The sequence below is a fragment of the Vipera ursinii genome (assembly GCF_947247035.1).
Source record: "Vipera ursinii genome assembly, chromosome: 1".
In the NCBI taxonomy this organism is placed as follows: domain Eukaryota; kingdom Metazoa; phylum Chordata; class Lepidosauria; order Squamata; family Viperidae; genus Vipera; species Vipera ursinii.
In genome coordinates, this window is record NC_139512.1 from 261,193,365 (window position 1) to 261,205,860 (window position 12,496).

General features: G+C 37.3%; 1 protein-coding gene across 2 annotated transcripts in view; it reads left to right on the forward strand.

Moving 5' to 3' along the window:
* NKAIN2 (sodium/potassium transporting ATPase interacting 2) overlaps positions 1 to 5,051 on the forward strand; it is a gene marked incomplete at both ends in the record, with an annotated part of 629,329 nt that extends 624,278 nt beyond the window's left edge. For both annotated transcript variants that reach the window (XM_083370531.1, XM_083370532.1), the window contains one exon: positions 4,966 to 5,051. In XM_083370531.1, the coding sequence (XP_083226657.1) occupies positions 4,966 to 5,051 (86 nt within the window). The remainder of the gene's footprint in view (positions 1 to 4,965) is intronic.
* Between the last annotated feature and the right edge of the window lie 7,445 nt (positions 5,052 to 12,496).

A 12,496-nucleotide genomic window follows, 5' to 3' on the forward strand; every position in this document is an offset into this window, starting at 1 on the left:
TGTTATTGCCACTATGTACTGTGGATTCAAACCTTACCTCATGCCAGTGGTTAGTCACATCCACTTTTAGTTTTTTCTATCATTTATTATTATTATTATTATTATTATTATTATTATTATTATTATTATTATTATTATTATTATTATTATTATTTTAAAAAGATGCTTTAGGCATCTTTTCAGTCAGCTTTAGACATGACTTTTTGTTGAACAAAACTATTCTATTTTTGGTATAACAGATGTAATTATATAATGTTTAACTTCCAATCTAATTCAGCCATTACAGTCAGAATATTTCCATTTGATCTAAAATGAGGTGGGGAGAAAATTGCATTGGCTACATTTCTTAAATGAAATCATCAATACAGGAACTAGTAATGCGAATTCATCCTTTTCTCCATCTGAAAGATGAAAAGATTCTGCTTTTAAAATAGGCCATTGCAAAGTATACAAAAGCCACAAGGGCCCTGCAATAGAATACACAGCTTGATATTTGTTCGAGTTTTTTAGAGATATAATTTAGTAAAACACATTGATAGATACACTCTAAATAAGTCCTCTGAGGTTGTTTATTTTCTTACATTGGGGGGGGGGAAGGGTAGGGTTTCATGTCTTCAGTTCCAGCCTTATTTTCATCATTCTCACCATTTATCTGAACTAACTGACACAGGATTGTAAGAAATCAATTCTGTGTGTCTGAGAAAACGTATACATGTTTTAGGATGCGCGGCTTAATAAGAATTTCTCTAAAAATGCCTAGATGCTTAATAGTCATTACAACAAATTTAATATATTTGCAATCAAACAAAATTTTTATTTATTTAACCTGTATGGAATCCCCTAACCAGAAAGCAGCTAATCCTTCACTTCAACCTAATATGGGATTTTTCCAGATGTAAGGCTACAAAATCCTAGAGCTACACACTAATTGCTTTTCCCCTGGATCCTACAAATGGAATTGCAATAGACTTCTCGCACAATGATTGATGTAGTGCTTAGTATGAATATCTATTGGGTATGCTCTGTCTACACCAGTGCAGGCAGGGAGAGGACAATTCCTTTTCTTTCTGCCTCCCTAATATCATTGCAGGCTTTACATCACAGTGGCTGGTGTTTTTCTATATATTGTTTTGTCTAAAAGTGGACAGATAGATTTTTAAAGTGCCCTACTGCCCTTTTTCCATTGTCTCTTGCTGTTCTGGATTGCAAAGTGAGCAATGTAGGGAGAAAATTCACAATTCAACCCAGCAATTTCTTTGTTGTCACAAGACGCAAAGGCTTCCTGCTGCTCTCATCCGAGAGGATCAGAGAAATAACACAGCTCTGAACTAGCTATTCTTTTCCATCTTCTCTTGTCCAAAAACTCTGGCCTGTGAAAGTCACCAGAGATTAGGTTGCTATTTCAGATTTCTTCCTTTCATCATTTGGGAAGCATTTGCACACCTGTGGTGGGGGGGGAAAAAGGCCTTGCTGCCACCCACGCATCTCTCCATTTTGAGCGTACTAAATATTACATCTTTGCAAAGCATTTGAACGAGATGCTTTGTAAAATGCAACAGTAGCACAAGCAAAGCACCCCTCTTTGAATCATGGAAGCAGCTATGTCTTTTTCAGACTCCAGTGGCTGCTTCAAAAGCTGTTCACAACTGTCTCCGCAGCTATACATGTGTTGACATACACAATCCCTTTGTCACACAAGAGACAGCAGGAAGAAGCCTCCTAAGTAACTGTGCAAGCCTGGAAAAATATGTGGCTGCCTTAGCAATGCAAGCAGAGGCTGAATTTTTTACATGTTTCAAAGTACCATTTTGAAAAGTTGTTCACATCCCTACTACGAATTGCAGGTAGACCTTGATTAACAATTGACCTGTAAGCAACTGTTCGGACTTAGGGCCACACTGAAAAAACAGCTTTGTGACTGGCCCTTAAAAGCATTGCAGTGTCCCACAATCATGTGATTATGAGCTTCACAGCCAGCTTCTGACACTCAATGGAGAATCTGGCAGTAAGTTGTAAGCCTTGGTCCTGTGATGTGCTTAACGTTTGTAGGTGATGGAAGACAGGTAAGATCACATGATGTTTCACTTAATGCCCACGTCACTTAGTGGCCAAGTGATAGTCCCAATTGTGGTTATTAAGTGAAGTTACCTATATTAGCTCTAAATGTTTTAAATCTGATGCTTTGCTTGCATAATTCTATTCTGCTGGAATTTCAGATACATTTTTTTAAAAAAAGTCAAATTACAAAGTAAAATTGTATAAGTTCAATTGCAAGCCAAGTGTAAAAGTTAATGTTACTGCTAAGAATCAGAGCTGCTTCAAATCATCCAGATGCTTTAGTAAGCTATTAAATTAGTACATGCATAATTTAGAACTGGATAGTATTATGTTGTTGTTGTTGTTTTGCTGCCCAACTCCCTGTAATTCTGAGTAGTTAAAAGACATAAAAATTGCCTACGTGACACCCAGAAGTCTATTGAGAATTTCCTTTGGTGCTACTAGACTCTCTCTTCACACAGTTTTTCCCCCCCCCCTACCTTTTAAACATTCCTGTAATTTTCACATTGAAAAGCAAACTGCTGGTTTCTGGTATCACATTTGCAAGGAAATTTTATTTCATTTTATTTGAAAAATTTTAAAAGATGGATGGCTACAGCCCAGTTCTTTGTTTAGAAATATGTTCACCAGACTAGGAAAAGAACAAATGTGAGCTGAGATAATTTGGAGCATCCTGCAGGAGGGAGGAAGAGATAGAGAGGGGCTGACAGGTAGCATCATCCTGAATCAGACCTTTCTTTACATCCCCATGGCTGTCATTCTGTGCATGCATGTCCTGAAACCAGCCATTTTGTGAAAGAGCCCTCAGGTTTTCAAAATTCCAGAAGGGCTCACCATCTCAGAAAGTTTCAGGACTATGCTTGAGAATGTTTTAATAGAAGTAAGAGGCAAATGAAATTATGTTGGCTTGCCAACACAACATTCCCCAAAGCAGGAATGAGGCTGAGCAAAAATAGTGATTGCATGCTATTCTCCATTTCCCTTTATAATTAAGGTTTTATGATTCGCAAAAAGGAAGAAGCAGTGCTAGGAAAATCTAGGGGAACTGTAAGAAGTTGATTATTTTATGTTTATGCATCACCTTTTGCATGTGAAATGTAGTTAAGGGCAATTTATATATCCAGGTACTAGCATGCTTGAATCTTCTATTTCCTAATTAATATTTGCTGCATTCTAGTGTAAAAAGAACTAAAGCCTCAGTGAAATCATCAATCAAGCTTACTTCCAGATAAGCATATAGATTTTGGGACTTCATGAGATTTAATATAATTCCTTCTTTTAAAAGTATTTCTAAGCCTTTGATGTTTTATAGTGAGAAGATATCTTAGCACTTTTATGCTTTTTTCTGAAAGGAGAAGCTTAATTAGTAGTGATATTGGATGATTATTTTTCAAGATACAAAGCAAAGCTCTAAAGCACTTTTGATAAATCAGTTTAGGAGTTAGAGCATCTGTTGGTATTTATTTTATATACATGTTATTAGAAAGGAGCCGATGAAACTTTTTGTAGCTTTTTAGGCTCTTCCAAGCTAAAATGCCTAGCGGTAAGAACAACAATTGGGAATATGTTCAACACGTCAAAATAAAAAAAAAATTCAGGCTGGACTCTATGTAAGGACTGACAAGACTGAGTACATGGTACTATAATATGGTTTATGGATATTGGGCACAGTTCTATGACCCTGTGCTATTTAGTACCATCAGATCGGGGAATGTGTGATCTTTTGGAATATTCAGAGTTGCCCAAAGCAAAGTGCCTGAAGGGAGGACCAAGTCAAGCTAAGGGAAGTGATTTGATTGCATATCTGTAGCGCAAACTGAGCATAATGGTGATTTTATTGTTACAATAAATATTAAAATAATTTGTGAGATAAAATGGCAATTTTTATCTGTACAGTTACTATACAAAATGTGTTAACTTGTGCTGGGTCAAAGAAAATATAAGGTTAGGCACATCTCCTTGGGAATCTCCTTCATAAACTGGGCTCTCAGTTCTTTATGATATTTGGCCAACATGCAAGAATTCTGGGAATTGACGTTCTGAAAGCCACACCTGAAAGACCGGAGGTTCCCTATATTCAGTCTACACAGTCTTTAATACCGATCAACGTATGGAGATTCCTTGATGCTAGGCCAAATTATCTCTAATGAGAGATAGACTGAACTAAATATATTTGTTTTTAGAAGTGAGAAAAAATAGCATTTTTTTATATAAAGCATTTGTTAACATGAATGTTTGTCAATACAGTTAATATGGGCCTACGTTTTGGGATTTTATTCTACTGACCTTATGGTCTAAATGCATGGACTTTTTCTTTTCGTTTCCCTATTTCCTTGCCTGCTTAAAAGTTTTGGAGAAATCAAAACCAAAATGCTTTTTAAGTCATTTTTCTTTTGTTGATGCTAGTAAGTTCTCATCTCATTGTGGATTTTGGCTTTTTCCCCATGGATCACTATAATTGTGATTTTTCCCCCTCTTTTTTCTCTTTCTATCTTTCCCTCCTTTCCTCCCATGCTGAAACCTTTTATTTTTTTCAAAAGCATTGTCCACCTTCTTACATGTCTTTTTCAGAGAATCACAGTGTGAACGCAAATATATAATACAATAATCAAAACTGGCTAAAACATTTAAAAGTTGCAAAGGAATGGTTTTTGCATTGTTTGCAGCTTCAGCAAAAGAGCAATTTACACACACCACCTAGGTGGACTGCTCCTGGCAGCAGAAGCAATGTGTAATTATTTCTTATTATACAGATAAATACTAATAAATCTGCGACCAGCGCCTTCCTGAAGGTAGGAAGAGAAGCTGCTGGCCGATGTGGTCTTTGTGTAAGGCTGTTTTAAAGTCATGATACTTAGCTCTTCAAAGAATGATGTCAGCAATGAAAGAAATACCTTCCTTTTTCAGTTGATTTCATAGGTGGATTTGACTCTTACGGCTATCAAGGCCCACAGAAGACATCTCATTTACAGCTACAACCAATGTATATGTAAGTATCCACATTTATGTTTTTCAGTGGACTGCTGGAGACATACTAAAAAGCTAAAGAAAAGTTACTTATTGTAATTCAAAGAAAATTATTCAGTGATACCTGAATAATGTTAGTTCACAATATATTCACAATAAATTTTTACTTTTCTAGTATGCAGCATTTTGTCCTTTTGCTTGGCATAAAGGCACTGAAAGGTAGAATATGATGGTGACAGATTTTTAGTCCAGTCAAACTTTGATTGTCATTAATGAAATCTGCTTCATCAGGAAGAAATTAATGTGGTACTGAAATCAACTGGCCTTCCTTATGGACAATCAGCTTACGACATTGTATGAAGTGTTCTCCATTCCCTGCTCCTACTGTTGAGTTCAGCTTGTCCATATAGTGGTTGGAGAATATATGAATATGCATTTGTATCCAAGAGGATGTGACTATTTTGTGGTTCTGAAAATGCAGCAGTCTCTAACTTTAGGGACTAAGTCACCTTTATTGAAAGCAGCAGGCTGGGGAAGATCCAAGCCTTGAACAATTTCTTGTCAGTAAGCAATAAAAATACTAAGCTAACTAGTCCGAGTTTTGTTTTATTTTTTTTTAAAAAGCAGCTTGCTAAGTATTTTGAAAACTACATTTCTGTGTGTAGGTATTTGTGTACATTTTGTATCCTGAATATTTATTATTTTATGTATCTGATAAGAGGCCAATCCAAGATGGCTATTCCTAAAACAATATAAGAACTAATCTGATCTAATTAAATCTATCAGATCATCAAAAACAAAGCACACAGACATTGGAAATTAAAATATTCACAACATACTAAAATTCCCCTCCTCCAAACACTTCACACAAGACCAAAAATGGAAAGCAAAATAAATCAATTTTGGCTATATATATAAAATCTCCATGTATGTACAGTGTCATATATGTGTGAAATCCAGGGCTATTAGAAGGTATGATAGGAAGGGGAGAGATTGGGGAGCAAGGATGTCTAAAGCTTGTCATGACCGTCACTTTATCAGAGCAGTGACATTGAAAAGGCCAGGACTGCTGAAGCTTCAAAAGATTGGACTAGAACAGGGGTCTCCAACCTTGGCAACTTTAAGACTTGTGGACTTCAAGCTGGCTGAGGAATTCTGGGAGTTGAAGTCCACAAGTCTTAAAGTTGCCAAGGTTAGGGACCTCTGGATTAGAAGATAAGACTAGAGACCTCCAAGATCCCTTCCAACTCTCGTTATTCTGTTAAGAGGCCATGCTAATCAGCTAGGGAATCCCAGATTTTGGGGGCATTGAATACAGTATCTCTGTGCCCAGTGGTGGGATTCAAATATGTGAACAACCAGTTCTCTGTGTGGATGCCTCTTCCGGAAGTCCATTCAGGGCCTGGGCAACAAAAAATTAGCTACCAGTTCTGCCGAAGTGGTGCGAAGAGGCTGAATACCACCACTGTCTGTGTCGTTTCCTTTCAGTATACAATGTTACATAGAATTGGTCTGCCTATTTAATAAGCTGCTTTCCAAAGATTAAATAGTACATGTGACTTTTTCTTAATGTTTTCAGCATCTTCTGTGTTGGTAGTCATGAGAGACGCAAATAGCAGCACATGATCCTATCATGGCTGTGGCTGGGAAATTCTGTGGCTTTATCGTAAAGTTTTTCAATTGCATGTGCCCAGAAAAATGTTTTACTCTCTCGTCTTTTGTTGTTGTTTAGTGCCTGTTCAAAGTTACAACGGCACTTATGGCCATTTGCACACTTACAATTGTAGCAGCAACCTCATGGTCACATGATCAAAATTCAGATGCTTGGCAATTGGTTCATATTTAGGACAGCTGCGGTGCTCCTTTAGCAACTTCTGACAAGCAAAGTCAATGGGGAAGCCAGATGCACTTAACAACCGTGTTACTAATTTAACAACTACAGTGATTCACTTAACAGAAAGGCAAGAAAGGTCATAAAATGGGACAAAACTCATCTAACAACTGTCTCGCTTAGTAACAAAAAATGTTGGGCTCAACTGCAGTCTTAAGTTGGGGACTACCTGTACACCTCACAAAACTCTACTTTGAGCAACTCTGATTGTATTTCTTCTTTTAGGTAGTATAACTTGCCATGAACAGATGGAGCCTCCCTGCTGAGATATTGTTCCATTCTTTTTATGTTCTCTGCTTAGAGAGTAGCTGTTTGTATTTACAGGGCTTATTAAGCCTTGCTGGGAAAAAACATGAATCTGTAGGGTTGGAGGAGCCAACATAAATTTTGAAATGTATAGCTGAAACACGGGAGCACTGAAAGAACATTTCAAACTCTGTTTCATTTTTAAACTTCTTTCTCATTGACGGTGTTGGTAAATTCAGCATAGTATTTCTAGTACAGCAACAGAAGACACGTTGTCACAGTCTGGCAAATTCTTACAAGCTAACTGACATTGAGAAGAAGCAGGTAGCCCAGCTCTCTTGTTTCTACAGAATTTCCTGATATAAATGAGGCGCCTTTCTTCTAAAAAAAAAAAAGCAAATTTGCTTCAAACAAATAGGAAGATTTATAGTTGATGTGCTCTGATACATCAGCTACAGTATCTACATAGTGAGATTTTCTCAATAGCAAATGTACCATCTCGCCCATCACATGCCACCACAGCTCCTATTTTCTCAAATAGTTAAATAGTCAGTATTCAATATCCTTTCCTAAAGTAAATGGATTCACACCATATGATGTGTATTTTGACTAGTTCAATGTGTAAACTCAGTCGCTGCTGCTGTAAACCATCGTTTATGGGTTGCTGTCATGTAAATCCAGCTTCCTCTTGTTCGGCAAACCAGGATTTTAAAATGATAATTATATAAACCATGTTAAAACAAACATAGCAATGGCTGCAACATGTTTTGGGGCTATTTTGTTGTGATATATTGTCTAACCAAAATTATCTGTCTCCTATTCCATATCTGTTATTTTTTTTTTCCTCCAAAACTTAAGAGTTTGATGAGAATTGACTATCTAGTAGTAGTTTAGTAAAAGTAATAACCCCCAGATTAGGAAGACTAAGAAAAAGGGTATCATGTTTCAGATGATGAGTGCTTTTGGCTATCCAGTTTGTGTTAATCCTGTACATCTGTCAACATTTCAGAAAGTAAAAAAGAGTGCTATGTGTTACTGGTCACGGAATTGTGGTCCCTCAGGCTTAGTACCTTTTCTTGACAGATTTACCTCCCATCCACTTGTTCCACACATAGTCTATAATCTAGGCAGGATCATTTGCCTCTTTTATTCCTCTCTTTTACTCCTCAAGTTTTATTGCACTGCAAAACAAAGTGGTAATAGTCCTGTCCAGTACTTTTATTCCTCTAGGACAGGGGTAGGCAACCTCGGCTCTTTTATGACTCATGGACTTCAACTCCCAAAATTCCTCAGTCAGCATAGCTGACTGAGGAATTCTGGGAGTTGAAGTCCATGAGTCATAAAAGAGCCGAGGTTGCCTACTCCTGCTCTAGGAGGTCTCTAAAGGACACAAGGCAAGATAGGACAAGAACTGCTGAGGCTAGGAACTATCTTAGCTGTTGAACCATCTGTGCTTGGTGACCCATCTTAAACAATATCACTGTTAGTTAGTAATGTAGGTAGCTCAGCCTTCCATCCTTCCGAGGTAGGTAAAATGAGGACCCAGATAAATTATTTATTTATTTAATTAATTAATTAAATTTCTATACCGCCCTATTCCCAAAGGACTCAGGGCGGTTTACAGGGCAGCATAAAATACAATATAAAAATAATATAGAATTAAAATACATTAAATTAATTAAGCCCAATTAAAACAACATTTAAAAAGCTAAAACCCCTTCAGTCCAGGCCCGATAGATCGAAAAACCAGGTTTTCAGGTCCCGGCGAAACGAACGCAGATTGGGGGCGGTCCTAAGTCCCACGGGTAAATCATTCCAGAGGGCAGGCGCGCCCACAGAGAACACTCTTCCCCGAGGAATAACCCGCCGGCATTCCTTAACCGGCGATATCCTGAGAAGGCCCTCCCTGTGGGAGCGCACGGGACGAAGGGAGCTTGATGCTGGTAGCAGGTGTTCCCTCAGATAATAAGCTGACTTTGTAATAATGCCACTTGGGGGGGGCGAAAGCCCTAATAAGCAGGCATATACATAGAATGAAGGCTATTGCTAAGCACATTGATTTGTGCTTTAGATTGTAAGCCGCCCTGAGTCTTCGGAGAAGGGCGGGATATAAATGGGATTGATTAAATCAATCAATCAATCTCTAATTCTAGTGGTCCAAAAAGACATCAGAAATTATTTGCCTCCAATAATTAGTAAAAACCCTCAAAAATATGTTATTTCTTTTTTCTCCTAATCACCTACTAAGGGAGAAGAGAAAGAGTAGGGGAAGGGCAGAGAAGATTTAGAGAGAAATTGCTTTCCTTTCATTTATTAAGAGGCAGAGGCTTCTGCCTCAGCTGACACAATCAAGCACATCTTAAGCAAAATTCTCTATGTCCTGTTTTATGATAAATAACCAGTCTAAATATAGCATAATAAATATAAATAACCAACCTGAATATAAAATGGAATTCTGCAGTGATTATATTCTGTGAGGCTTTGGCATGTCAACAAGAAAGCAAAACTTCGGCTTTGTTTAGCAATGAAACTGATTTTCAGAAATGGATTTTTATCAATAGATTAAAAATTAGTGCCAACTAAAGTTTATGTAATAACAAATATACTCTATGAATCTAAGAAATCCTTACAGAAGGATACAGTTGAGTTGACAGAAAAGAGGTGGGAAAGAAGGGAAAGGAAAGGAAAGGAAAGGAAAGGAAAGGAAAGGAAAGGAAAAAAGGAAAGGGAAAGGAAAGGAAAGGAAAGGAAAGGAAAGGAAAGGAATCAGATGCTGGTTGTATTGGAAGAATTGCTCAAGAATAGCTTGCCACTATTGAAGGATTTGGTATATCATTGTGTGAGGTATTCCAGTCATCTGTGTTCTCCCATCTATATGGAGCCACACACCCAATGGCATATACTGTAATTTACTTCATTTTGGTGTGCTTCTTCTCTAAACTAGAAGAGAAAGCTTTAGAGTGTCATTGTTTTGCTTATAATCCACTATGTCCCTAAGAGCCAAAACAAATGCCACTTGTATCATATCCCCTTCTACAGTTCAGTGAGATTTGATCCTATTATTCCATTGAGAAATAGCCAACAGTTGTCACCTTATCACTCACAGTGCCCAGATAACCTGAAGAAACCAGAGACAATTCTAACTGCTAAGCGCTGATTATAAAATGGAATCAGAAATCTAAGGCCATCTAAACAGTGTTGAAATAGAATTCCCAGCTGCTTTCACCATTGGTCCTATGTGGGAGTTGCTGCTAAGACTTCCAAATTAGGAGGTAAATATTAGATTTAGAGAAATTCTTAACTCTTATGATTGCCTCTCCCCTTAACAGGAAAATGCCTCTAGAAAAGCCAATCAACTATTGAATAAAAGCAGGAAATGGAAAAAGACCACAATCTCAGGCACCCTCTCCCATCTCTTCAGCTTTCAGATTGGTGCTATTGGTTATACTGGTAGAAAAACGTTAAGGTGAATAATGTATGCAATAGTGTATATGTGTATCATATATCATGTCGTGATACACTATCAAGAATATTGGGTGTTATTCACATGGAAAAGACAACTGGACTTCCAGGGTCAAGCCAAAACACCTGTTTATTATTTCATTTCATTTTGAATTGTTTTAATATTCTATAATATTAACTGGTGCGGCATTTTTTGTTGTTGTACTGAGTTTAACAGTAGTTTAAACAAAAACTTTCAAGTAGATGCAAAAATGGACTAAGGATAATTTTGGAGAAGAACCATGAACTAGGCTCATGCTGCTGTTCAAAGGGAACTGATGAGGTATAAATTCTATTTGTGACCAAAAAAAATTATCTTCCTTTTTCTCTTTCTTTCTAGGTCTAAGTAGACACAAGCTAAATCTGTCCTGGGGATGAAAGACTGGACAAAGATCTACTTCTTGCACAGCCTCCTGCAGGTTGCAGAAGAATGAAAGAAGACCTAACTTTTCTGTTTCAATATATAATAGAACACTCAGAGACAAGGGCCTCTCTGTCTAGCTAGAACTGGCAGAAGTGCACAAGATCCAGTCCCTCCCAACTTTGATTTTCCAAGTTCCTCACAGAAGGTTTAAAAAAAAAAGCAGTGGTGCCATCTCCTGGGCGCTATCTACCTTCTGCCCCTTTTTTGCACTTGCCTCTGATTTATGAAACAATCTCATGTCTTTTAGCTATTTGAGGCTCTTTTGCACTCTGTCTGGAGCCATGTCTTCTTAGTCCATACAGATTAAAGATCTTTAGATAAAGTTGAAGCTGAAGTCAGTAGACAGGAAGTTGTTTGCCCTAAAGGCTGTTTAATATATGCTTGCCTTAACCCATCCTGAGTCACACTCTGAGAACTTTGATGAGAACTCTCTGAAATCACTTCCTTTAGGATCAGTCATACTGTTCATGAATTCTAAACAAAAGTTATAAAGCTGTGTCAGGTAACAGACAATGCTCCCACCTTTCTGGAGATGACTGTATTTAAAAAATAATCTGTCAGGGGAAAAAAGTGCTTTATGATTAAGCTTCCAGAATACTTGGTTTCAAATTACTTAGATGTATTTTAAAAGAACTGAACACTTTGGGAGCTGGGAAAAGCCAGGAAAAAGAATTTTTACTAAACAATAACTAAAGAAAGCGCAAACTCAGTGCTCCTTAACCCCACTGTTTTAGTGAATGCACTCTAGGTGCTTTTATAAATGATTCTAACCTACGTCTTTTACTAATGACAGAGATATCTGCATATTTCTATCAACAGAGGCCAACTGCATTAGTATTAACAATGTTTACTCTTTTATAACTAATTCCAGTTGAAAACCTTAGGTAAGTGAGCTTTTTTAAAAAAAAAACAAACCCTGAAAACCTGCAGCATATAAGATCTTTCTGGATTTTGTTCTTTTTTGTTTTTAATTTGGGGTGGGAGTAGTTGCCTTGGTGAGATTTTTGAAAACCTTTTTTGTGGTACTGGGGAAACTGTTGTGTGTTAGAATATGTATCTTATCTTCCTGTATTTTTGTGGCTAAAAAAACCTGTGCTGTTATGTAGTTGGCAACAAGATGCCTTTGAAAACTTTACTAGTAGGTCAATGTCTATGAAATACTCTTGACTCCTAGAAGCGTCTGTATTCTGAATTTGAGCTGTATATTCAACTACTGAAGTGGCTTTTCTTTCGGAAGAGTTATATTGCTCAGGCTTTTTTTAAACTTGAATTGCCCTAATTTCTTTATTTAAAACCAACAAAGACATCAGCCTTTGGCACTTGCTGGGTTAGGGTCTTCTTAGCCCAAAATAACTTTTGTCTGCACTTGCCAAATGTTTCAATTCTATATAGCCTAGATAGCCACCGTC